Source organism: Triturus cristatus, chromosome 12, assembly GCF_964204655.1.
Source record: "Triturus cristatus chromosome 12, aTriCri1.1, whole genome shotgun sequence".
NCBI lineage: Eukaryota > Metazoa > Chordata > Amphibia > Caudata > Salamandridae > Triturus > Triturus cristatus.
This window is the reverse complement of record NC_140595.1, coordinates 770992116-771019447: the sequence shown is the minus strand read 5'-3', so window position 1 is coordinate 771019447 and position 27332 is coordinate 770992116. Positions and strand designations below refer to the sequence as shown.

Here is a 27332-nt window from a genome sequence, read left to right as displayed (position 1 = left end):
GCAATGCGCTTCCAATCTCCCCTCTATTTAAGAGGTTCCCTTGAGCCAGCAAGCTGTTAAACTGTAGTCACAGGTTAGTAACTTGCTTCTTTCTTGATGAGAGATAGGATCTGCTATCAGTCAGAGAGAGGAACTAAATAAGTATGTATACTAGATGTGAATAGAATAACTTGTGACATCATTGTAATGTATTTATGCCTCTCCGTGTCAAAAACAATTACAGTTGTACACAACTTAGTTTTCCTCATAGAAAATCATAAACATTAAAGTATAATCTATCCTCTTTTTTGCATCTACTTATGTTAACAGAATAACAACAAAAGTTTTTTGTATTGATGCCTGTTTGTTCGGGGTAAAAATATTGACCTAAACAAATTGGATGGAAGTACTAAGAGTTCAGCATTTGTTAACTTGCGGTCTTTGTGAGATTACAAATAAAAACCTACAAGATGATGAAGTATATTGCTCCCTCTTCCCTTCCAGCTTGAAATCTTCCACACAGTGATGTACCGGAATTACCAGCGGAAAACAGACATGGATGAACCCCCACCCCTGGACTATGGATCAGGGGACGATGATGGTAAGAGCGAGAAGAGGAAGATCAAAGACCCAGTGTATGCCGAGTTGGAGGAGAAGTTTTACCGTTACGGGATTAAGCCAGAGTGGATGACGATGCAGCGCATTATCAATCACAGGTTTGTTAACCTATAGGGTACACAGTACTGGTAAGATTATGTAGGCTAATAAATATTTACATTCATAGGTAGAAAACGGTACACTTATCAAGTTAGTAGAATTAAATGAGATGTGCCGAGCAAATGTAGGTGACTGCAGTTGAGTGACTAACTTGTATTTGGGAAGTAGAAAATCTATTATACACAGAAAGTAACCCTTTAAATCTGCAGCATTTCTAAATCTAAGACTTCAAAAGACTTCAGAAGGTACTGGACTGTGAGTACTCCATCGTCCAAGCCTGAGACCTCAGTTATCCTCACTTACTGTTGGTAATGTATAGTGCTATAAAGCTTATTATACAAGGTGTCTTGCAACAAATATCTCTAGGACATATGTTGTGTTACATCTATAGCAAAATATATTGCGTGAACATCTGTAGCATGCCAAATCTGTAACTGGAACCATCATTTTTAGCACTTTGTAAGTGGTGCTTTCTGGAATGCTATTGCTTACCTCTTATGTTTTTCTAGTGCGTTCCCTACTAACCTGGAATTCATTTTTGATTTACAGCATGGACAAAAAAGGAAATTTCCATTACCTGGTGAAGTGGAGGGATCTCCCTTATGACCAGTCGACCTGGGAGGAGGAGGAGATGCCAATTCCCAGCTTCGAATATCACCAGCAGGCTTATTGGAGGCACAGGTATATGCTTTTCTAAAGAGAAAACTACTTACTCTTTGTATGACCTAGAAAGATTGCAGAATTCTGCTGGTTGGACAGAGTTGCCTAAGCAGAACGATGCGCCTTATTTAGAATTTGGCAGACACGGTACTCTGCCGTAAACGTGGCCCGACTACCATGTACATAAAACTGGTAGTCTGCCGCTCTGTTAAGAGTTGAGCGGACCATTCTTTTTTCCAATGGCAGTGCCTCACCGGCTTTGCTGCCAGAAACCCTACACCTGCGGCCAAGAGTTGGCGCCATCGATGTAGATGCATCAGACAATCCACCCTATTTAGAGCGTAAGGTCTGATGCATTTTTTTCATTAGGAAGAAAACTCCCAGTGTGTCAGGATAATTTTTTTTCAGAAAAAAACTCTCACTTTTGGAATTTGTTTTTGGAAAATGAAATGGTTTGATGTGAAGCTGCCTGAGATATGGCAGCTGCTCATCAAGGCACGGAGATCTCTGCTGGGAGGATGGAGATTTCTTTAAGTAAGGCAAGTGGTAATCCAGCCAGAGTGGTGGAGGAAATAACCTCCGCCATCCTGACAGACTTGGAGCTACCCACCATACTTTAAATTAGGCCCTATGTCCCTTTCGTTGGTTGGCACAGACTGTGATTTTGTTTTATGCTGAGATACTTTAGTAGGTCAGATCTCCATTAACCACATCTCACCTGCCTTGAAAGCCCTGCATTGGTTACCGGTTGCCAGAAGATCCACGTTCAAGCTGCTTTGTATCACCCACAAAGCAATACATGGAATGGGACTGCTCTTCATCAGGAATAAAATCACCAAACACATTCAACAAAGGAACTTCCACTCTGATGTGGAACCTCGCCTCAAAATCCCAAGATACAAGAAAAAAAACACGGGTGGCACATCCTTCTCTGTTGAAGCAGCCAAACTATGGAACTCTTTACCTCCCCCCAACACAAGATCCACAGACAACCACCTTATCCTCAGAAAACTACTCAAGAATTGGCTCTTCCCCACATAAGAACCATATGCAAACAGAAATTGACAGCATATCCTTCTGTATATAAGCATTTATTCTTACTATAGATATGTACCTATCGTTGTGTGTTGCTTTGTATAAACATGTAAAATAATTCTGTTGTTAAAAAATAAATACAAATACATTTCTAAAGTACAATAACACTTGAAAAACAGAGTTTATCTAATGCATCTTTAATCTACATATACCTACTTCCTTTATGCATCTATATATCTTCCATGTACTTGGATCTATATATCTATTACTTTCCTCCTAAAAAAGCATATCCAATGCACTACCCTGTTTCTCATCCTACACCTATATCAATAACTTTAATCTACATATACCTACTTCCTTTATGCATCTATATACTTTCCATGTACTTATGGATCTATATATTTATCACTTTCTTCCAATTCAGCATATCCAGTGCACTACCCTATTTCTCACCCTATACTTCACTCAATATATCTTCTACCCCAACTTTCTTACTCATCTCAAACTTCTTTCTACTGCTCTTTCCAATACACTACCCTGTTTCTCACCCTATACCTCTATTAATATATCCTCTTCATCCACTCTCTCATTTATCCCAAACCCCATACCACTACTATGATCCACAAAATAACCCTTACTCTCCCCTACTCTACCCCTCCTTGCATCATCTAACACCTATTTTACTATACTGATCCCCCAAAACAAGACTTTCTAAACTCTTCTCTCTGACTCTTCCCTGCCACATCCACTTTTTACTCATACCAAAGCCTCGTCCTACTGCTATGACCTCCAAATCAAAAAAACAAAAAAAAGTCCAAATCCTTTACTCTTCTATCCCTCCACTATCCTTTTCAATCAAAATAACAGACGAACATGTTCACTTCTCAAATTTCATATTTCACTATACTAATTCACCACTAATCCTCTATGGGTTGCAGAGTAGCATGCTACTCGCCAAAAAAGCGCTTCAACACCTCATCAGGGGTAACAAGCGCTATATAAATGCAAACCTTTTTTTCCCCTCTTCTAGCCTTCGCTATTCTTCTCACTCCAAATAACTGACTAAAATCCACCACTCTAATTACTTTCATATTTCACTATACTAATTCACCACAAATCCTTTATGGGTTTCTGGAGTAGCATACTACTCGCCAAAAAAAGCGCTTCAACACCTCAACAGGGCAAACAAGCGTTATATAAATACAAACCTTTTTTCCCTCTTGTATCCTTCCACTATCCTTCTGAATCCAAATGATTGACTAACCTATCCACCACTTAAATTACTTACATATTTCACTATACTAATTCTTTATGGGTTCCGGAGTAGCGTGCTACTCTCCGAAAAATCGCTTTGATGCCTCGTCAGGGGTAGTAAGTGCTATATAAATGTAATTACAATACAATACAATTGACCTATAGGATTTCTAAAGGTTGTTGAGAATGACCCGTAACGTTCCCAGCTATGGTTTTAGAGGTAAAATTGTGGTTCCTAGTTTATTTTGGATCCTTGAAGATCAGTTAGATGAGAGAAGATTCTGATTTTGAATTCCGTATGGTGCGAATCCTTATTTAGAGTTACATTTTCTCAACTTTACAGCAATATTCAAAAAGGAATTTGAAGAATTTGAGTTACGTAGGTAAGGGTACCTCTTCTCATTTTTATAATACAAAAGGCAAAATTCATACTAAGAGTAACGTTACACGTTGTTTTTATAGAGGAGAAGATACCCTGCAATTAGGAAGAAAAATGGGTCTTAAACACAATTACGAGACACTTGTCTGCTAGACATTGAGGAAATATTCTAGCTTTTTTTTCAATGAAGATTATGACCTATACTATGAAAATTGGGTTGCTGGCTGAGGGGGATGACACCCTACTCAAGCAAAAGCCACAATACTTGTCAGGGTGAACCACAAAAGGTCACTCAATTAACCTGTGCTTAACCCTCTGGTAGCTTGGCACAAAAGCAGGCAGGCTTAACTTCGAGACAATGCGCAAAGTATTTATGCAGCACATCAACAGTAATAAATTGAAAACACAACAAGAAAAACCACACACTAATTTAGAAAAATAGAGTGATATGTAATACATTATTAGATACCAAAATGACCAAATTCCAACCAATAGAACCAGAGATATGCAATTGTAAAGGTTGTTTAAAAAAAAGTCGCGATGGACATTGTCCAAATCACGAGGGCAGCATACAATACTGAGTTGAGTCCGCTGTTAAAAGTGTCTTGTGTACTGGTGCTTCGAGATGGGAAATTTTCCTGTTTGGCTGTGCAGTGCAGGCATCGACGAGCCGTCAACAGAAGCTGCAATGCAAGGCCCTGCATCTAGATGTGTTGCGCTGAGTCAAAGTCGCTGGAGCTGTCAACAGGAGCTTGCAAACATCACCGAGATGTGCTACACTGCGTCGAGGTGGATGCAGCTGCTAGTGCTGCGAGGACTTGCATTGAGATGCACTGGTGCTGAACTGAGATGCATCATCCTGAGCATCGAGATGCATCGCACTGGGTCAGTGCTTGCGAAGCTGCTGATCAGAAGCTCCTATGCATAGTATGGCGTTGAGTGTGTTGAAATACGTTGAGCTGTGCTGGTTGTCTGCATCAAGATGCATCACGCGGTGTTGGTGCTACAAGGCCACTCAACAGGAGCTGCGATGCGCGTTCCTGCATTGAGATGCATCAGGTTGCGTCTGCACAAAGGGGCCTGTTATGTCTCTGTAGCTCAGAACAGGAGGCCAGCTAACTAGCCCTTGTAGAATCTCTGGTAGTTCTGGGTTCAAGTTGTAGATTCAGTCTGCCTTCCTCAGGCAGTTGGACAGTAGGGCAGCAGAGCAGTACCTGTTGCAGCAGAGCAGCTAGACATTACTTCTTGCAGCAGAGCAGTCCTTCTGAATCTTTCACAGGTCCAAAGGTGACCTGAAGAGTTTGGTCTGAGGCTTCCAGCTGTGATGTGGGAAAAGCTTCTGGAGTTTCCCCCTACAGATGTGTCTGGAATTTTCTGTCTCCCTGCCCTGGTTCTGATTTGTCTTGGTGTACAATAGGATAGTGTGAAGTCCTTTGTGTGTGCGCTGAGCCAATGCCTTCAAAGTGCAAGTGTGGCAGGTGACAGCTCTGCCCCTTACCAAGTCAGAGATGGCCCATCCTGTCACCCCCAGACCCTCTGTAGGGAGCTAAAACCCTACTCAAGCTGACACCATAATCCTTGTCAGGGTAAATACAAGCAACGCCAGATTAATCCGTGCTCAACCCCCGGTAGCTTGGCACAAAGCAGTCAGGCTTAACTTAGAGCCAATGTGTAAAGTATTTGATTAACATTTCGAACAGTAACATAGTAAAAACACACCACAACAGGATGGTACACTGGATTTAGAAAAGTAGATTATTCTTTAATAATTAAAACAAGACCAAAATGACCAGGATCTAATCAGTAGAACCGGAGATATGGAGGCTTAAAGATTTCAGTAAATATAGCGCCAAAAGTACAAAGTGCCAACTGTGGATATCTGGTCGTGCTGGACCGGTACAAAGTTACAAGTTCAGGCTGATCGCGATGGAACGCGGCGAGTTACAGGATGCAGATCACCACAACATTCTATAAAACATACCAAAACTCTAAAAGGAATATAGATCACTAATGCAATTAATTGGATACAGAGAAGCGAGACACAGTTTAGTCAAGAAACCCTCAATTCAAGACTATCCCCATGCATAAATGTTAATATCTTGAGAAATGTTAAGGCAACTCTAAAAACTCATCAAAATATTTAAACACTTTGGGCCTCATGTAGGTAGCCAAATACCGGTCGGTAACGGCCGATTTTCGGTAAATATGCCGTTACCGACTGGTATTCAGACAAGTGAGATGTAGGAGTCCAAAAACGACTGTTCGGTAAATATGAGGCGGTAAATACCGAATCATATTTACCGAATTCTAAAATACCGAATCAGATTTACCGAATACATACTTAACGAATCGGTAAATATGAAGTGGTAAATATGAAGTGGTAAAAATTAAAATGACATGTAGGAGCACTCGGTAATTAAGAAATCCAAGAAAATCGGTAAATAAGAGTCGGTAATTAACACGGATTGAAAGCAGGTGGTAACCATCAACAGTGCATATAAGCAATCCCAAAATGCAACAGCGTGGACAACATGGCCGCTATGTATGTCATTGCAAGGCGCCTACGTCTACAGGCAGCAGGACTGAGGGTTTTGCGACGGGAGGAACGCATCTACAGACAGCGCATCACACTATTCCAGCTGACTGATGCAGAGATACATGAGAGGTACAGGCTACACCCCGAAACCATCATGGACTTAATCAGGGACCTTCACCCACTCCTGGACCAGCCAATAAGAAGGGCGCACGCCATACCCCCACATGTGCAGGTGCTCTGCAGCCTACATCTGCTGGCATCCGGCAGTTATCAGGTGGTGATAGCTGCGGTGGGTGGTGTATCCCAGAGTTGCCTGTCACGTTTCTTCAGGAAGTTCCTGGATGCCATGATGCAGAGAATGCACCACTACATCAGCTTCCCCAACACACAGGCTGCACTGCAGAAAACAAACACAGACTTTTATCACATGGCACAGTTCCCCCATGTCATCGGCTGTATTGATGGTACACACATCCCAATCTGTCCACCAGCTGACACAGAGCACATCTACAGGAACAGGAAGTCCACCCACTCCATCAATGTGCATACCGATTTGAATGATTTTGTTAAGGGTCCTGTGGGTGGCAGAACCAAAAGGTGGGCGTATGCTATTTACAACGAAGTCTGGAAGTTGTCGCAGATTGAGGCGGCTTCCAGATTGAGAGCTATTGACCAAGCAAACATGGAGAAGGTTTTAGCCGTTATAGATAATAGCATTAGCACTCTCTCTTCTAGGATTTATACATTAGACAATATTGTTTCTTCGGTTGTTGATATTGTGCATGATGATATGTCTGTGTTATATCATGGTCAAAACCAGTTGCGTTCTGTTATGCAGTTTGCATGGACGTTGCAGACGTTAAAGGCAGGGAGGGTCCCCTGGGACTATCTGAACACTACATCGTTATTCCTTCCCTTTAACCTTACTGACAAGCAGCGATTTATGTCCATGAAGGATGCTACATATTCATTGTTACATATTGAAAAGTGAGAACCGTTGCCTTTCTCTGTAGCGGAGATCAATTCAGCTACGTGGTTAGTACACGGATTGATAACTCTCCCTTTCGCGCTTTTTAAGTTTACGTCTTGTATGAAACATTATGCTTTGTCTAGGTATGAACCGCTGGGCACCGCTTTCATACATGAGGTTTGGTCCCTCCCCTTTACGTATAGATGTACTAGGGACGGAACTGAGGTTTATTTGAAAGGCGAGGAATGTACCACAACACCAGACCATTCCTTGGTATGTAGGCACATTCAATTACACGGCGCATGCAATGTACAAGCCCCGAATTTGGCGTGCGTCCTACGAGGTATCCCAGTGCCTGTGATTACACCTTCTTTCACACTGCTTGCAAACGGTAGTTATTTAATTTTGAATAATGAAGCTTGCTGCGGGATGTTAGTGGGAATCCCGTACATAGTAACTGTCTCGCAGAAAGTTGTCTGCTGCAATAATGTTCTTTTTCCACCCCCGCATGGGCGGCTGGATGTTTCCATCTGGCCTTCGATTCCAACCTTGAAAGCAGAGTTCAACAAGTTGAGCAGAATAAGAGCACTATTGTCCCAAAAAGAGGTGCCTTTGACTTCCTCTCGTGAAACATTTGTCCTTCACGTTGCTAATACGCGCACTGAGGTACAGGCGCTTCTGAATACTGACCTCCCCCGGCATTTCGGCTCTTTGATCCAAACTATTTTCAATGCCTCGTCCACAACCGGCCTGGCTCATTTTTTTAAACTTGTGGGCTCGGGTCTCGTGACCTCTTTCCAAACTATTTTTGGTGTGATTCCGGCATTTTTTCATTCACTTTTTTCGAGCATCTTTGGAGGTGTCCCGCTGCTTCTGGCGCTAGTGGCAGGTGTGCTGCTTTTCCTTTCTATACTCCGGAATGGCTGCTCCTTCTGTGCCACACGAGCACCTGTCCCGTCTGCATCTTCTTCGTGATAGGATGCTTGACTTTTATGGTACTTTGCCATTGGCGACTTTGAGCCTGGTTTATGGATTATCCTTCAGGTATTCCTACTTCACCTGCGTACAACCTGTATTTCACTGCCTGGATTGTCCCTTTGAATGGCCTCTGGATTTGTGCTTGACCAACATGGTGTCTCCGGTGCCGGATTTCGATCGACTGATGAGGCCCTTAGTGTCTCACGAGTTGGCCTGTTCTGGTGTCCGGATTATGGCCTGTGGTGCGGCGCATGGTATCCTGGGTAATTGGGACATCTCTGCGGCCGCCTACGACTTCTTGGCTATGAGCTATTTGGAGGAACATTCCGGGTGCCCTCTGATTGTGCTAGAGGCTCCGATGGTTGGAGAACACGTATGTTCCTTTTCTTTACTTAATTGGATGGCTGAGACTTTTAATGGCCCTGCAAACGATTTTTTGTTGGAAGCAGTGGCCACATATGCTGCCTATACATTCATGGATTAACTGGACTGTCGTCCATTGCGCCTGTGCTACTGGACAGCACCCTGGCGCAACGTTTATTTCTTTTATTTCTCTTTTTTCTCTTCCTGATGGTCGTTTTGAGTTTTTTTATATACTTGCATTTTTTTTTAGAATTCTATGCTGCTATTTTTTGTAGTTTCGGACTTTGGCGCCGCATTGGTTACGCCTTGTTCTGCTCTGACGAAACTGAACTCTGCGTTCTCTCTTTTCTTGCCTATTAAATAGTGCTTCGATCAAGGGGGCGTGTAGTGAGTTCTCCCTGAATACGTACATACATTGTTAAGTTAGCATAACCACGTTAAATGTTAGAAAGCCATCTTTTTGTCTTTGCACACGACACTGCGTTTACATGTTATTTCTTAAATAAACTGCTGACTCGAGACTTGCTTCACACGAGAGCAATCTGTTGTTACCATCCCAAGCTCTGCGCAGCGACCTTGGTCTGTACATGGTGTGACAAACAGTCTGGAATATTACACAATGCATGTTTTCCACTCTAGGTTGATCGACCCACTATTTAGCCATAACACACGCGCAGCTGCAAATACCTGAAAGTTGTTGCTTTTAATATCACAGACATCATGTTTATTATTCAGACCGAAGACGAGCCTTCCTGCGAGAAGACTCCTGATGCTCCTGTGATGTGATTTCCCTAAGCTGATCTTTGAGGTATGGGGTCCCCTATTCAAGCCTAATAGACCTTCTATTAGCATAATAATAATATTAGCTTCTTAGTAAAGGGAAGGTGGTAGTATCCTCGGTATTTTCCGATTCGGTAAATACCACCTCGGTATTTACCGATTCGGTGAATTCCGATTCGTGATTACCGAATGTTACCGAATCGGTAACTGTTACCGAATTTTTACCTACATATAACTTACCGATTCTAATTTACCGATTCGGTACGGCTCGGTATTTAAGAAACGGTAAAATTTATTTACCTACATGAGGCCCTTTATAACTAAACCCTATAGTCTTCTTGTGTTGTTGGTGGTGCAAATATAAATGGCAGTGCCTCTCGTATTATAGTCACACCTTTACATAAAAACATATTCTTTAAATATCAGTTTCAGTTCATTTTTTACTATGAACAAATAGCACATGTTTTATGTCCTGAACTTGAAATATTCTGATGATTAAAATCAGTACTATTCAAGCCATACCATTTACCTGAAGTTGTTGGTATATGGCGCACCAATAAATTAAGATACAACTGAATCTGCTTTCTTACATCTGATTCAACCATGGTTTGCAAACTTTTTAATTGATCACAGTGATTGATATCTAGATCCAACCGCCCCTGTTTTTTTTGTTGATCTAAGAAATGTTGTATCCCCCCATAAAGTCATCATAGTTAAAATAAATACTTATTAAACAGTTGTGTCCAATACTAGAGCTATTTAAAGACAAAAGCAGTCATTTCTTGTTTTTCCTGCTTTCTGTTTATGGCTGCCTGCTTTACTAAAAGCCCCAATGATTTAGAGCACCAAGAACTGGAGCAAAAGTACTCATAAGGCCTTGCTTATTCTCCGTGCCTGCAATACAGTGCTACGTATTGCTGAGAGTAGAGACCTCAATATTTTGCTCTATTCTATTGAGAAGAGAGTTCATTTTGTGGAAAATATGAAACAATTAGTGAGGTTATGTTGCTAAAAACATTGAGGTGAGCTGCAGGATGTGTGCTTCTTGTGGCTCAGCATAGCATCCGCAGGCCTGCCAGTTGGGGGTTAACTTTTCTATGATTTATAAAAAGTTTGAAAGACAGGTTCCCACCTCCAGACAGGTGTTATTGCTTACTCTTTCGAGAAGGGCCTTCCCTATTTTCTAAATAAACTTTTTTTATTCAGATGCATAGATAAATTCATAATCTGGCGCTTAGCATCATTTAGATGCAAACAGTGGAAAGACTTAGCCTGTAAACTTATTTGAAGACCAATAGATAATTGGTCTAAAATTATGACATTGTCAACACAAAGAAGCATGTGGAGCAGCTTTCTACTGATCATAGAAGAAGAGTGTTTAAATTTTCTAAAATAGCTTGAGTAGATCACATTTATGCAAAAAGAAATGCAGAAATGCCAGAATGTAAAATTCACGTCTCTTTTTCACTAGAAAGTCATACTTCTCTCCTGGGGGATAGTCATAAGCGTTTGAATAGTTCAGCCCACGTGCGGCAATCCTGGAGCATGTTTCCATATAAATCTTTTTAAGTGGAGATGTCCGCCTTTCTTCAGGAAGGCCTACAGAAACACTTATGAAAGAACAGATTATGAAGCATGTAACACAGGTACATATGAACCTCTCCTTCAACTTTACCACTAAGTGTTGCCTCTTCTGCCTACACCCTAAATGGGCCTGGTCCCCAAGGATCCAAACAAATTAATTCAACTCCCCTACAACACACCTATCTTCTCTCGCTAAAACTTTAATGCTTTTAGACTGACTTCAGTAAATTCTTCTCCAAGAATTTACATTGCAGAATCTGGAGTGCATATTTTTACTATGGAATATGTTGAACTGTACATAAATTGGTAATTTTGATGACACCAGAACCATGTATGCAAAGGCTGTACTGGGATTACTTCAAAGCTGGGTTGATACTAATCAATGTTATCATGTAAAGCATTCAAGTTTTCATTTTATTTGTATAACCTCACTGATGTTCAAGTGGTATCCGATAAATATGAGATAAGTGGGAAGCAACCAGTTTTTCAACAATGTTAACTGGCCAACATTAAAGAGTAAAATAATTGCCCTCAACATTCCAAGATGTCTTCCGAGAATACGGATTGTCGTCATGCATTCTGAGACACGGAGTCAGATACTGAATGCTTCAGATGGTACGGTTTCTCACCTGTAATCCCATTTCTCTCTTGTATATCCACTGAAGTCATAAGCGTTTGAATAGTTCTGCTCACGTGCGGCAATCCCAGAGCACATTTCCATATAAATCTTCTTAATTATAGACATTCTTCTTTCTTCAGGAGAGCCTGCGGAAACATTTAAGAAAGAAAATATTATTCAGCCTATAACACAGGCTACAATGGAGGAATTCTTCAGATTGTACTTGCAAAAGAGTGAAGAAAAAACATATGTAGTATAACAATAAAGTAATTATTTTATAAATTTTAGAAATTTCTTTCACAAACCATTTTTGTAAAAGTAGAAAATGAAGCATAGTAGTACAGTGTAGCATCATAAACTGCTGTTATGTGAGTGTAGAACAGTGTCTATACCTTTAAGGACTCAGAGAACACCAGTATCCCATCATGCCCTGCAAGTGGCAGTTGCCGCTGTTCTTTTTTCCGGCACTTGGAGACAGGATCCTGGAGCACTGAGCTTGGCCTTTTAGGCTTTTTCTCTTCAAACTTCTCTAGTCAAATTGTATTTAGACTACTTCACTCAATGTTTTTCACCACTCTCACTATTTCTGTCTTTTTCTGACAGGAAATTGTAGCATTACCTCATTTATTATGCCTTCTTTATTAGTGCCTGTTAGACCTGTCAGCCCTTTGGGTGGTCCCTCCTCATCATTATTTATTTTGTCCCACTTTTGCCTCAAACCCTGTTATAATTTTTCCTTTTTGGGAACCACCAGACTTTTTAGTGTTGATGCAGGGTCAGGGAGCCATTTTCCCTACCCCTGGAACTTCTGTCTGAGGGCCTGAGACACAAAATGGTGGCCACCTATTGTCACCTGTGACATCACCAGAACCTCCTGGAACATTCTAGAACCCTGTGACAGTGGGAGGCAGTTTAGAATGTTGGGAGGCCATATCAGGTTGGCAGTTGGCACCTGACTAGAGAGGACCAGTTCAGAAGGAGGTCGGAGTAAGGCAGCAGGTGTGGAAACCAGTGCTTGGAGTGGGGTCCAGAAACCCACCCTTGATGCTAGTCCCTACTGACCAGCCCAGCCTAGAGCCCTGTGTGGGACCAAGACCAGAAAAACCATCTTAAGGACCTACATATTGTGAAGAGGCCTTAAAGAAGAAGACCAGCAAGCTCCTGACCTGTTTAGCGGTGTCCTCCTGGAGTCCTGACGTCGAGAAGCCTGGAGACCTGAGGCCTGAGGTGGAGAAGCGGCGCTGACAGAAAGCAGACGTCGTACCCGGAGCCGTCAGAGGTCGAGAGAGGGCGCCGACGGAGGTCGTGGAGAGGCACCGGAGGTCGAGTAAGGAGTCACCTGAGGTCGAGGTGAAGCGCGCCGGAGGTCGGGAGTGGAGATCGCACTCCGGAGACGCCGGAATCTGAGGTGAAGCGCGCTAGAGGTCGGGAGTGGAGGTCGCACTCCGGAGACACCCGGAAGCGGGGAGGCCGTGACCCTGCGACGCCGGAAGGCGACATCGAGCCGGAGCAGCCCAGCGACATCGAGCCGAGGCCGCCCAGCGACATCGATCCGGAACAGCCCAGCGACATCGATCCGAAGCCACCCAGCGACATCGATCCGAAGCCGCCCAGCGACATCGAACCGGAGCCGTCCAGCGACGTCGGCCCGGCGCCGAGCGGAGCCGATCATCGTGAAAAGGGCAGTAAGTGGTAGAGGGGGCGTCTGAGGCCCTGTGGAGCCCTAAAAGACCATTCTAGGGGCTAGAGGGGTGTTAGAACCAGCTTGGGAGTGCCAGGGGTGAACTGAGACTGGTGCAGTGACCTCTGTGAGGGGTTGTGTATTTTGGGAGAGCCAGATCCTTAGGTTACCCTTATTCTACCTCAGTTCAGGCCCAGCCTTGACCAATCTAGGTGGGACACCCCCCATGTCATCCAAATGACCACAAGCTGTACTTGGGCAAAGTGAAACCAAACTACCTCGTGAAAGGGTTGTGAACTGTAATTGTCATTGATTGTGTTATTTAAGTTATTGAGGGTGCTTTATTTATTGTCTTCCACTGTATTTATTCCTGACTGTATTTATTTGCCATCTGTATTTATTGCACCTATATTTATTCCGTGTTTATTTATGACCTGATCCTAGTTATTGAAACCCCACTGTGGTATTATTTATTTGACCTGCTATTTTCAAGAAAAGTCTTATGGTATTGTATGTATGTTTTGAAACCTGCAACTAAGAGAAAATAAGATAAAGACAAACTTCTTTCTTTCATAATTTTTACGGTATAGTGTCGTTTTTGGAACGGATGAACGCATGGTTATTGTGAGGGTGTGACGTACGCTTAACACGGTGCCTGACCCCCGACCGCTCGAGCCAAGCTACCATTGTGCTGGGAACCTGGTGACTGCTAACCCGGTTGCCCGGTTTCCAACAGTGCCCGGTCTGTGGGAGAAATAAGCCTAAAACAGACACTCACAATGTCTGTGTTTTATGTCTTCCATCTATCCATGTTCCTGAAGTTTGGCAGCATTGTAAGAAATTTTCGCGATGTACCCTGAGAGAAAGGGAGAATAATTGTCTTCATGCTGGGGGTAATGGCGCAGACAGAAAGAACAGCTGCAAGGCGAGACCACAGAGCGTGTAGTGGGTCTGTCCTCTACCAGAACTTTGCCATCTACCTCTGAAGGATGTGGGAGGTCCAAAAAGAGGGATCCAGCCAGAAAACAACATCTTTCCTGCTCGACATTGAGAGGGTCGATGTCGAGACCAGGTATGGTACCAACCTGTTCGCCATCTCCACTTGGTTCAACATCGAAGAAGAAGCACCCATTGACGTCGGAGCATTGTATGACGCCTCAAGGGCTTACACCGTCGGCACACACAGTGAGGTCGACGTCAAGAAGCACTTTGATGTCTAGGTGTAAGCAAAGATCACCATCTAGGAGCAAATCGACATTGAGGCGTCGGATGACATCGCTGTCGGAGTACATCCAAGTCGAGGCGTCAACTGAGTCAAAGTCGAAAAGCATCTTGACATCGAGAACACAGGAACAAAAGAGAAAAAGGAGACTAATATACTCTTCTCCAGATTCCGAATGTTCAAAGGTATATTCACCCTCTTCTCCGGCAGTCCTAAAGGGTTATTCTCCACTAGCTACTCCTCCTCCATCTCCACGTCCTTCTCCACCACTGCCTCCTCCGCCACCACCGCGCCTACACCACCTCCTGTGCCTGCTACGCTAGTGATACCTGTGCCTGTCACTATACGACTTAGATTGGACTCCATTGCTCACGTCATCACACACATCATTTCAGGCACTTATTGCCTTCCATATATCGATGTCACAGATCACGTTCTTGGTCAAGAACAAGATCTCACACAAGGTCACGCACAAGATCAAGGCATAATACCACATATACAGCCTCATTTTCTTCTAATAAGTGGTACTCGCCAACTTTAACGGATTCACCACCTCCTCCTGTTTCTTCTGTGGCTTATATCACCACCTTCCAGGAGGTCTTGGGTAGAAGAGAGGCAAAGCTCAATATACAGATGTCGGTCCCCACACTGTCCACATCTGTGATTTTTGAGACTCTCCATCAGCGGGCAGCCTCCAGGCCTGTACTTTCATTGGTTCTGGGGCTCAAAGAACCAGCATTGGAGCTTTTTCTGACCCCAGCCTAAACGAAGACTGCACCTTTGAGGCTTCAGAATAAGTACAGGCCACCCAAGCAAGATCCTGTCTTACTTTGATCAGATCAACCATCTGATTCAGTTGTTATCCTGGCAGCCAAAAACCACCATACTACCGCTCCTGCTTCCAATACAGCTGCAATTACAATGAAAGCTGCTAGTGTTACACCACTTCTCGGTAGGTATGATAGAGTGCTCTGGGACTCTATCCAGCAGTTTGCAGATGAACTTTCAAGGGACAGACAGCAGATTTCTTAGAGATCGTAAATGAAGGCCTTATAGTGTCTAATCAAGTTAATAGCGTCACAGCGGACTCTTCCTTGTTAGAGGCAAATGAATTCTGCCATGGCATCGCTTTAAGAAGACACTTTTGGCTCCGCCTCACATCTATAAAACCAGCGTCTTAGCAAAGGATTGTTCATCTTCCTTTCTCAGGTACAACCTTTTTCGGCACCCTTACCGATGACAAGATGGCGCTCATAAAAGCTGAAATGGAGACTCTCAAGGTGGTTGGCCTTGGAAGGCTAAACGAGCAATGGTGTTCCTTCAGGTCCTACCAACGCTGGTTTTACACTCTTAGAGTTCAAACCCCTACTTGGTATAAGAGTTGCCAAGAACAACAGCAGCAATGACCCTACCAGCAACAACAAAGACGGCAATCTAGGGGATGCTCTTCCCAGAAGCCTGCCCGAGGGGTTAACCAATATCAGGAGAAAAACCCTGAATCTTCCCTTACCCCTTTTATGTTACCCACTCCGGTAGGGGGAAGCATTACTCTTTACTTGGCAGAGGTGCAAAAAATAACAAACAACACCTGGGTTCTCAATATTGTTCGAAATGGGAATTGTTGCCTGCAATCTGAGACAATACTCATTTCAAAACAATATTGAGAACCGTACCTCCTGAACCGTCCACTCAAAATCTGCAGAGACTTTGCTCAGAAGTCAACATCCTGCTAAACAAGCATGTGGTGGAGGTGGTTCCCCAAAGCCAACGGAGGACGAGCATCTACTCTAGATATTTTCTGGTGAAGAAGGACATGCAAAGTTCTTCAACGTCTGGGCCATCAACGACAGCAAGTCAATGTAATAATAATCCACATTTGTAAAGCGCGAAAAATTACCCGTATGGGTCTCTAGGCGCTGGGGGCCATCGGGAAGATTAAGCAAGCTTTTGCCCAGAGTCACATGGGGGGAACAACCTTTACAACGCAACTTTTACACCGCACTACCATTACAACGAAACTTTTACAACGCATGCGATGTTACAACGCATGCTTTTACAACGCAAGTCTTTACATCGACTAGCACTAGATGGCGTGCTAACATTAGAAATAGTGTTGTTTACTATCCAAACACCTTCCCTACTGCAACGTGGACTGGAGTTACACATTTCTAATGTCAGCACGCCATCTAGTGTATGTCGATGTAAAGACTTGCGTTGTAAAAGCATGCGTTGTAACATCGCATGCGTTGTAAAACTTTCGTTGTAACAGCATGCGTTGTAAAAGCATGCGTTGTAACGTCATACATCCTCACATGGTGCTGGGCTAATCTGCTGCCGGCACCGGGGATCGAACCGTGATCCCCAGATTCCGGAGGCAGTCACCCTGGTCGCGGCGCCACACCTCTTCCCTAAATCCACTCTGGTTCAGACTCTGCAGTGTTTAGGTGTTACCATCTACACCATACAAGCAAGAGTGTGTTCTTCGGGGGAGAGACTTTCACTGATCCATCAAAAGTGTCTCTCTCTAATGAAATTCTCTCATTCAACTGTGAGGTCAATGTCATCTTTCCTGGGCTCCATGGCCTCGTGCATCTTCCTCACCCCAAACACACGTCTCCACATGCATCTCCTTCAATAAAGCCTCAAGGAAAAGTGGGACATAACAACAGGCAATTGGAAAGACAGGATTGTTCTCTCCCCTCATTCAAAACATCATCTAACATGGTGGTGCTCTCCGACAAACCTTCTTCAAGGCATGCTTTTTCACCAACAGGTTCCATCACAGACAATAGTGACGGATGCATCCTTACCGTGGTGGGGAGCCTGCATGGATTATCTCCAGATTCAAGGCTCCTGGTTTCCGAGGGAGATGAAGTTTCATATCAATCTCCTCACACCTATGGCAGCCTTGCTGGCGTTAAAGGTGTTCCGCCTGTCATTCTAGTCACAACCCCTACTTGTTCAGACTGACAACACAACCACCATATATTTCCTCAACAAGCAGGGGAGGAAGAGGTCCAGGCCCTTATCGCACAAAGCCCAAACAATCTGGAACTAGCCAGGAACTTATGTATCACAGCAACTCACCTTCCATGTGTGCAAAATGTTCAGGCACAGGCTCTCAGCAGGGTCCTGCAATAAAATAACAAATGGGTCCTTCATGACGACGTTGTGCATGATATCTTCAGGCTATGGGATGTGCCAAACATTGATGTGTTCGCCACCGCTGAAAACCCAAAATGCCACAAATGTGCTATGGATCGACTGGTCTGACAAATTTCTTTACGCTTTTCAACTGATACCATTTATCCCAGCAGTCCTAATTAAACTGTCCTACTCGAGAGCCAAGCTCATCCTGATAGTCCCCGGGTGCCACCTAGCTAATGGTTAACGGACCTTGTTCACTTGTCATAGCATCCACATCTCAAGCTGCCATGCAGACTAGACCTGCCAACGAAGTTAGGAGTCTAGATGGTTTACCCCAACCTCTCCTCCTTGAATTTGGCAGCATGACTCCTTAGCTAATGCACTATGGACATCTGAACCTGCCACAAGACTGCATGGACATCCTCAAAGACGTAAAAAGACCTTTGACTGCCTTCAAGTGGAAGAGATTTTGTATTTGGTGTTCTTCCAATAACATAGACCCTACATTTTGCCACGAAGATGTCATTCTTCACTACCTTCTTCATCTGGCAAAATCTGGTTTACAATTCTCTTCCATAAAAGTTCTTTTGGCGGCCTTTACTACGTACAGAAAATGTCCTTCCCAAAACTCTTTTTTCAAGATCCCTGTAATTAAGGATTTTTAGAGGGCTTAAAGAAAGTTTTTACCTCCCATTATGTGCCCTTCCCCTTCTTGGGAGCTTAACATAGTCCTTTCACATCTCATGCAAGAGCCTTTCGAATCTATTCATAAGGCATCCTTCATGGAAAACCCCTTTCCTTGTAACAATAATATCAGCTCGTAGGGTTAGCGAAATCCAGGCCTTATGCTCCTTTCACAGTCTTTCACTCGAGCAAGGTAGTCATGGGAACTCACCCTAAATTCCTACCCAAGGTTATTTCTGATTTCCATGTTAATCAGACAATATCTTTGCCAACATTCTTTCAGAATCCTTCAACCCCGGATAAAAGATCTCTCCATTTCTTCGATGTAAGGTGCGTGTACACATTTTATCTGGATAAGACACGTGACATCTGCTGATTGGACCAGTTGTTTATCAACTAAGGTCCCGTCCGTACAGGTATGGCCACTCACAAGCAATCCATCTCCAGATGGATAGTCTTTTGCATACTGTTGTGCTACCATAAAGCCAATAAGACGTTGTCTGCTAAACCCAAGGCGCATTCTACTTGGGGCAAAGCAGCAACCGCTGCTTTGATGCAAAATATCCCTATCAGTGACATCTGTAAAGCGGCCACATGGCGCTCTGTGCACACATACACCAAGCACTATTGTTTGAACTCAGATGCTCGAGCAGGTGCCCAAGTCGGACAAACCTCCATCAGAAATATATTTGCTTAATACAACCTCAGTGTTTTGTCCTCCTTTTTTTTCCAGTGCGTTTGATGGGGACAGGCTTGGTAGTCTATTCAAACGCTTATGACTATCAATGAAGATCACCCAAGAGAGAAGGTATGATCTCTTACCTGTAATCCCAGTTCTCTCTTGGGGAAATCTCCACTGAAATCAAAAGCGACCCTCCCTCCTCCCTAAGGGGCATAACAGAGGACATCATTACTTACCTTTAAATTATACTTTCAGTAAAAAAGAACTCAGGCAACTGCCACCCACAGGGCATGATGGGATACTGGTGGACTCCAGGTCCTTAAAGGCACAGACACTGTTTTAAACTCACATAATAGCAACCTATGAGGCTACGCGGTCCTGCTATCCTTCATCTTCTACTTTTACAAAAAGGGTTTGTGAAAGAGATTTTCGCTGTTTATACAATAATTGCTTTAATATTATAATATATATTTTTTTCACCCTTTTGCAAGTACAATCTGAAGAATTCCTCCATTGTAGCCTGTTTTATAGGCTGCATAATATGTTCTTTCTTAAGTGTTTCTGCAGGCCTTTCTGAAGAAAGGCGAACGTCTACACTTAAAAAAGATTTATATGGAAATATGCTCCGGGATTCCCACATGTGGGGGGGGGAACTATTCAAACGCTTATGACTTCAGTGGAGATTCCCCAAAGTGAGAACTGGGATTACAGGTGAGAAACCGTACCATCTGAAGCATTCAGTATCTGGCTCCTTGTCTCAGAATGCATGACAATTAGTATTCTCAGCAGACATCTTGGAATATTGAGAGCAACTATTTTACACCTTCATGTTGGCCAGTTAACATTGTTGAAACATTGATAAATCTTGTTTAAATTGGTTGCTCCCTACCTGTCACACATTTATCACGTATCACTTGAAAAACAGTGATGTTATCCAGACATAATGAAAACTTTAATCCTTCCCCGGAAAAAATTGATTAGTATGAACCCAACTTTGAAGTGATTCCAGTACAGCTTTAGCAATCATGGTTACGGTGTCATCAAAATGACCAATTTATGAGCCGCTCAACATATTCCATAGTGAAATTAAGCCCTTCAAATTCTCCAATGCAAAATCTTGGTGAAGATTTTACCGCAGTCAGTCCAAAAATGTGAACGTTTTAGCGAGAGAAGATAGATGTGTTGTAGGGGAATTTAATGAATTTGTTTGAATCCTTAGAAACCATGCCCATTTAGGGTGCAGGTAGAAGAGACAACACTTAGTGGTAGAAGTTAAAGGAGAGGTTCACATGTAGACTAATAAACTTTGAGGAACGTTCTTGTGGTAATTGTGAGAAGTTGGCCTGATATGTAGTGCTCACTATTCTAGTGATCACTGTGTATCATTCCAAACGACCCTTATTGATGATTGGTTGTAAGTCAACCTTTTAGACCAGCTATCCTAGTAGCGTGGATACGAGCAGTCTTAGGCTAAACTCTAGAGGGCGTGTTAAGCCAGCTGTTTACCATCACATATACCCCTTGAACACCAAGTGAAAGGACACCACACAAGTTGTTATGAAAATAAAAGGGTATTTATTTATAACAAGACTACCCTGGCTCTTTATGAGTCAGGGAGCTAAGCACACTACAAAACTCTTAGGAAAATACTTCAGTTGCACAATTTACACAAATGCCCGAGGGGCACGAGAAACCATCTACACTAACAGTGAAATGCGAATGGTTAGAGTCTGGAGGTACTGATTCCGGAGTGTTCCGATCAGTGGGACTAAACGAAAAAGGAACTGGACACTTGTAGAGCGAACCTGCGATGGAGCACCGAGATGCTCGATTTACCTAGCCCGGAGGCTGCGGCTGCGTGAAGTTCGTCAAGATGTCGGGAGTCCTCGTGTAGTCTCAGGAGCCTGAAAGAAGAAGTTGCTGGCAGGCGACCAGTGACGATGTTCAGAGCGATCCAAGCCTGGATCGGTGATGAAGGAAAACCTGAAAGCAGAGGGGACTCAGTTCTCAACCGCTAGCCAGCGATCGTGTGGGTACCAGGAGGGTACCGGCTGAAGTCACCTCGACCAGGTGAGTGGGCGACGTCGGACTCGGCTGTTCCTCGGACCAGGAGGCGCGGCGGCGACCAGGATGGAGGGCGAGCTGTCCCACGCAGGTGTCTGCTGTCGATGATGCTGGGCCCAGGAAGGGGCAGCGGATCTTGGCAGTGGCCACCCAAGCGGGGGAGTCAAGATGGCGTCGGGAGTGGACCAAGAGGGTCCGGGGTACTCCTCTGTTGAAGGGGAGCAAGTGCCAGTCTGGAGCAACCAGACTAGTGATGAAAAATAATCTTGGAGCATCGTGAAGAGGGCCACAAGCCGGTCGGCAAGTGGTCGGACAACGCGGTGAACAGCAAGGAGCGGAAGGGCCCCCACGCAGATCTCGTGGATGCTGGGGAGGCAGACTTCGGTGCTGGAGCTGCTCAGGGTTAGGGCTTCTCAAACCCTAGGTGCACTCACTCGAGGGTCCCTCGGTGGGCGTGCTGGATAAGCGTCGTGCAGGTTCTGAAGATAGCCGGTCCCGCAGGTCTCGTCACACCTACGACTCTCAGCTGAGCTGATGAGGGAGGTAAAAGGTCAGAGATGGCAGGGAACTCGGGTCTCGTCGAGCTGGGCAGTCTTGATCCGTAGGAGAGACTTACAGCAAACCGCAAGCGCTTAGTTGGTGCCTGCTGGTGCAGGGTGGCTACTCCTTAGCCACAAGGGAGAGTCTTCAGAATTAGTCAAGAGTTCCTTTCGTGGAAAGTGGTTCGTGATTCGGAGGTATCCGATTATCTGATTATCCAATTTGGGAAGGGGACTCGCTCCTACCTTTATTCTAAGAAAAAGGGGTTGGCCCGTGACTAGGTTCTACCTATGGGTGGAGCCAGGAGGGGGTGGTTACACCCCTATCCTTTGTCCGGCTTCGCGCCAGCTCAGGGGCTGGTGTGCCCCCGAAACTGGTTTGAGCCGGGCTATGCACAGTGAGCACCGGGGCGCCACTGGCAATCACCTTCCTTTCAGCCCTGCCTACCTGGGATACACAAACCCTGTCTGGGACGGTGCTAACACCGCCCTCGACAGGAAACCCTTTGTCCAAACTCCCTTCGCTGGAAGGTCCCCCAGCAGCAGGAGGTCAGACTTGTGTCTGGTGGCAGCATCCATTTTGTGATGCTGAGGCTTGAGTCAACTTTAACCGGGGTTCAGGGTTACTTCCATGTCGTGCCCCTCTAGAAGGGGGGAATGCTAACCCCGTCGCCAGAACTAGCGAGGGGTTCGTATTCCAATTCGTATGACACCTTACTCGACATGTGTAGGTGATGCGATGCCAAAGTTAGCAAATAGTTGGCCCGCGTCACCATGGAACGGCTATTAGGACTTGGTTCCGCAAGCCGTCGACGGGCTCGGCTCGCGCCAGAGCACCATCCCACATGACTCCCCGCACTCTGCCTTCAGGATTGATAAGGCCTGCCATAGGAGTGACTGATAGGAATCCATGTGTCCATTTTAGGGTTAGGTGTAGGAATACTACACCTACAGCAACGGGTGATTACACCACGTGGCCCCAGCTGTCGTGCAGCCAGTTGTGTCAGATTTGGGCGGCCATTCCAGGGGTGGCATAATACATGCTGCAGCCCCTGGTAGGCCCTGGGTACACCGATGCCCTGGATACCTGTGGTATGCTGAGACAGGGACTGACAAGGCGGCCCAGTTCCAATTAGTGGATGCACCTAACGTACATGTGTGTTAATTTCGAGAGAGAACAGCTAGGCTGTGGGTCTGATTGGCAGGCCCACAGCCGGAGAAAGTCGTAAACCAATGAAGCAAAAGCAAAAATCTGGGTGATCATAGGATTGCAGACCCTACTCTCCTACATGACCCCCCCCCAAACTTTGGGACAATAAGCTAACCTTGACCAGGTGAGTCTTCTTGCTCTAAGTGGAAATACCTGGAGAGCCCATCTGCATTGCCATGATCAGTGCCAGGTCTATGCTCCACTGTGAAGTCCATCCCCTGTAGGGAAATGGACCACCTAAGTAGTTTGGGGTTTTCACCCTTCATTTGATTTAGCCACAAGAGGGGCTTATGGTCGGTCTGAATCTTGAAGTGAGTGCCAAACAAGTATGGCCTCAACTTCTTCAGGGCCCAAACCACAGCAAAGGCCTCCCTCTCAATAGCTGACCAATTCTTCTCTCTGGGGGTCAACCTCCTGCTAATAAAAGCTATGGGCTGGTCATGACCATCAAAATTCAGTTGCGATAGAACAGCTCCCACACCCAGCTCCGAAGCGTCTGTTTGGACAATGAATGGTTTGGAGTAGTCTGGACTCTTTAGGATAGGTGCTGTGCACATGGCCTGCTTTAGGTCATCGAATGCCTTCTGACAGCTTGCTGTCCACTGAACTTTTTTTGGCATCTTTTTACTTGTCAGGTCGTTTAGCGGGGTCACAATGGATCCATAATTTCTGACAAATTTCCGGTAATAACCAGTCAGGCCCAAGAAAGCTCGAACCTGAGTCTGGGTGGTTGGAGGAGCCCAGTCCTGTATGGCCTGTATTTTGCTCTCCAACGGTTGAACCTGACCCCCTCCTACAAGGTGGCCCAGGTATACAACCTGTGTCTGCCCTATCTGGCACTTGGTGGCCTTGATAGTGAGGCCTGCCTTCTGCAGGGCCTCTAACACTTTCCTCAGGTGGACCAGGTGATCCTCCCAGGTGGAGCTAAAGACAGCGATATCGTCCAGATACGCCGCACAGAAGTCGTCCAACCCAGTGAGAACTTGATTCACCAGCCTTTGGAAGGTGGCAGGTGCATTTTTCAAACCAAAGGGCATTACCACGAACTGATAATGCCCACCCGGGGTAGAAAATGCTGTTTTGGGCTTGGCCTCCTCAGCTAACCTGATTTGCCAATACCCAGCTGTCAGGTCAAACGTACTTAAGTAGTTGGCCGAGGCCAACCGGTCGATAAGTTCGTCTGCTCTTGGTATCGGGTGGGCGTCAGTCTTAGTGACTGCATTGAGACCTCTGTAGTCCACGCAGAACCTCATCTCTTTCTTACCGCCCTGGGTGTGAGGTTTCGGCACGAGCACTACGGGACTAGCCCAGGGGCTATCCGAGGGTTCAATGACTCCCAGCTCCAACATTTTCTGCACCTCTGTCTTGATGCAGTCTCTGACGTGATCAGGTTGCCGATAGATTTTACTCTTTACGGGTAGACTGTCCCCAGTGTCGACCTCATGGGTACACCAATTGGTCTGACTGGGTGTCAGAGAGAACATATGTCGAAAGGATTGAAGAACCTGTTTACAATCCTTTTGTTGATGTCCAGAGAGGCTGCCACAAAAGACAACACCATCTACTGATCCATCGTCAGGGTTCTGAGAGAGCAGGTCCGGGAGAGGGTCACTCTCCTCCTCCTGTCCCTCATCTGTGGCCATGAGCAAGCCCATGCCCTCCCTGTCGACATATGCCTTGAGCCTGTTTACATGGAGCACCCTGTGGGGGCTCCGGGGAGTTCCCAGGTCTACCAGGTAGGTGACCTCTCCCTTTTGCTCAATGATCGTGTGGGGCCCAGACCATTTGTCTTTGAGTGCTGCTGGGGCCACTGGCTCCAGCACCCACACCTTCTGTCCAGGCTGGTACACAGTCAGGACAGCCTTTTGGTCGTGCCAAGCTTTCTGTAATTCTTGGCTCGCCTCAAGGTTTTTAGACGCCTTTTCCATGTACTCCGCCATCCGCGAGCGGAGACCGAGCACATAGTCCACAATGTTTGATGCCGGCTTTCTGAGAGGTCTCTCCCATCCTTCCTTTACCAAACAAAGGGGTCCCCTTACAGGATGTCCGAACAGAAGCTCGAAAGGGCTGTAGCCAACCCCCTTCTGCGGGACCTCTCTGTAGGCGAACAAGAGGCAGGGTATCAGGACATCCCATCTCCGCCGAAGCTTTTCAGGTAGTCCGTGAATCATCCCTTTTAGGGTCCGGTTGAATCTCTCAACCAGCCCATTGCATTGTGGGTGATAGGGTGTGGTGAACTTGTAGTTGACACCACATTCCTTCCACATAGCAGTCAGATATCCCGACATGAAGTTTGCACCTCTGTCTGAGACGACCTCCTTAGGGAAGCCCACTCTGGAGAACACTCCAAGTAGGGCCCGTGCCACCACAGGTGCTGTAGTGGTCCTAAGGGGAATAGCTTCAGGATACCTGGTGGCGTGGTCCACCACCACCAGTATAAACTTGTGCCCTGATGCTGTCTGGGGTTCCATTGGTCCGACAATGTCGATCCCCACTCGCTCAAAGGGTACCCCCACCACTGGTAGTGGTATCAGGGGGGCCTTTGTCGTGCCACCTGACTTACCACTGGCTTGGCAAGTGACACAGGAGCGGCAAAACTCCTTCGTATCCTCGGACATGTGGGGCCAGTGAAAGTGTGGAACAATTCTGTCCCAAGTCTTATTCTGGCCTAAGTGACCTGCAAGGGGAATCTCGTGGGCCAAGGTGAGAAGGAAACCTCTCAGAGACAAGGGGATGACCAGCCTCCTGGTCGCACCAGGTTTGGGGTCTCTTGCCTCAGAGTACAGGAGTCCATCGTCCCAGTACACTTTGTGGGTACCTGTGGCGTTCCCTGCAGCCTCAGCAGCAGCCTGCTGTCTGAGGGGTTCAAGTGAGGGGCAGTCTAACTGTGCCTTCCCCAGGTCTTCCCTGGAGGGTCCCCCTGAGCCCAGAAACTCAACCTGACCAGGTTCAAGCTCTTGCGGCTCAGTTTCCCTCAGTTCCTTAAGGTCAGCCTCCTCGGAGACTTGATCCACGACCTGGGGCAAGGGGGAAGGCGAAGCCTTACCCTTACTGCTCCTTTTCTTGGAAGGTGTCTGGTCCGTTCTTCCAGGATCCAGCACCTGTTCAGTGGGGCATCTTTTGGCCTGTGACCTGGTCACAGCAAGGACATGTGCTGGCAAGCCTAACATCTCCATGTGAGTCCTCTGCTCCACTTCTGACCATTGTGACGTTTCCAAATCATTGCCCAACAGACATTCTACGGGGAGGTCTGAACTAACCACAACCTTTTTCGGGCCACTTACCCCTCCCCAGGAGAAATCAACAACTGCCATACTGTGATTGGTAGTGACGTTGCTGGCATTGGTCACTAGGTAACTGGTACCTAGCATGATCTGTCCAGGGTCCACGAAGTTAGGCGTCACCATGGTGACACTGGCACACGTGTCCCTGTAGGCCTGAGCCACTTGTCCATTGATCAAAGGTGTCTGTCTGTATTTGCCCAAAGTATTGGGACTGGCATCAGGGGACATATCCATATCCCCTGTACAGACAAGGACGGCCTGAGTGAGCGTGCCGACTAAGTCGTCACTCCCCTCGGTTCCCAAGGTTAACCCAACTAATGCCTTGGGAGGCGCACTACCACTGCTGACTGTACTAGGGGGCGCAGGTGCCTTAGGGGCTGCAGTGGTAGGAGTTTGCCCTCCTTTCTTGGTGCACTCACTAAACCAGTGAGTCTTACTTTTACAGTATTGGCACCACCTTTTTGACTGGCCTTCTTGAGTCTTCTTCTTCTGTGAAGCCTGACCCCCACCCTCTTTGGTTTGTTGGGGACCTGTCGAAGACTTCTGGTCATTTTGTTCGTTCTTGTTACCCTTTTGGTCTGCTTTCTTCTGACCACCCTGGTTCTGATTCTGGTTCTGCTTGACCCTTGTTCTGACCCATCTGTCTGCCTTCTTTCCCAATTCTTGGGGAGAGGTCAGATCCGAGTCGACAAGGTGCTGATGCAACAATTGGTTCTGACAGTTGTTTAAAATCTGTTCTCGCATGATAAGATTGTACAATCCTGTGTAATCAGTAACCTTGCTACCCAGCAACCAGCCTTCCAAAGCCTTAGTGGCACAATCGACAAAGTCAGTCCAATCCTGAGACTGAATTTTCTGGGTGTCCCGGAACAGCACCCGGTACTGTTCCGTGGTTAAGCCGAACCCATCAATCAGTGTGTTCTTCAGGACTTGGTAGTTGTTAGCATCCTCAGCTCTAGTAGTGA

General features: G+C 45.6%; 1 protein-coding gene across 7 annotated transcripts in view; it reads left to right on the top strand.

The window, feature by feature from the left end:
- Window positions 1–27332, top strand: part of CHD3 (chromodomain helicase DNA binding protein 3) — a 1560957-nt gene that overhangs the window by 594490 nt on the left and 939135 nt on the right. For all 7 annotated transcript variants that reach the window (XM_085639027.1, XM_085639025.1, XM_085639026.1 and 4 more), the window contains exons 11-12: window positions 484–695; window positions 1246–1377. In XM_085639027.1, the coding sequence (XP_085495153.1) occupies window positions 484–695; window positions 1246–1377 (344 nt within the window). The remainder of the gene's footprint in view (window positions 1–483; window positions 696–1245; window positions 1378–27332) is intronic.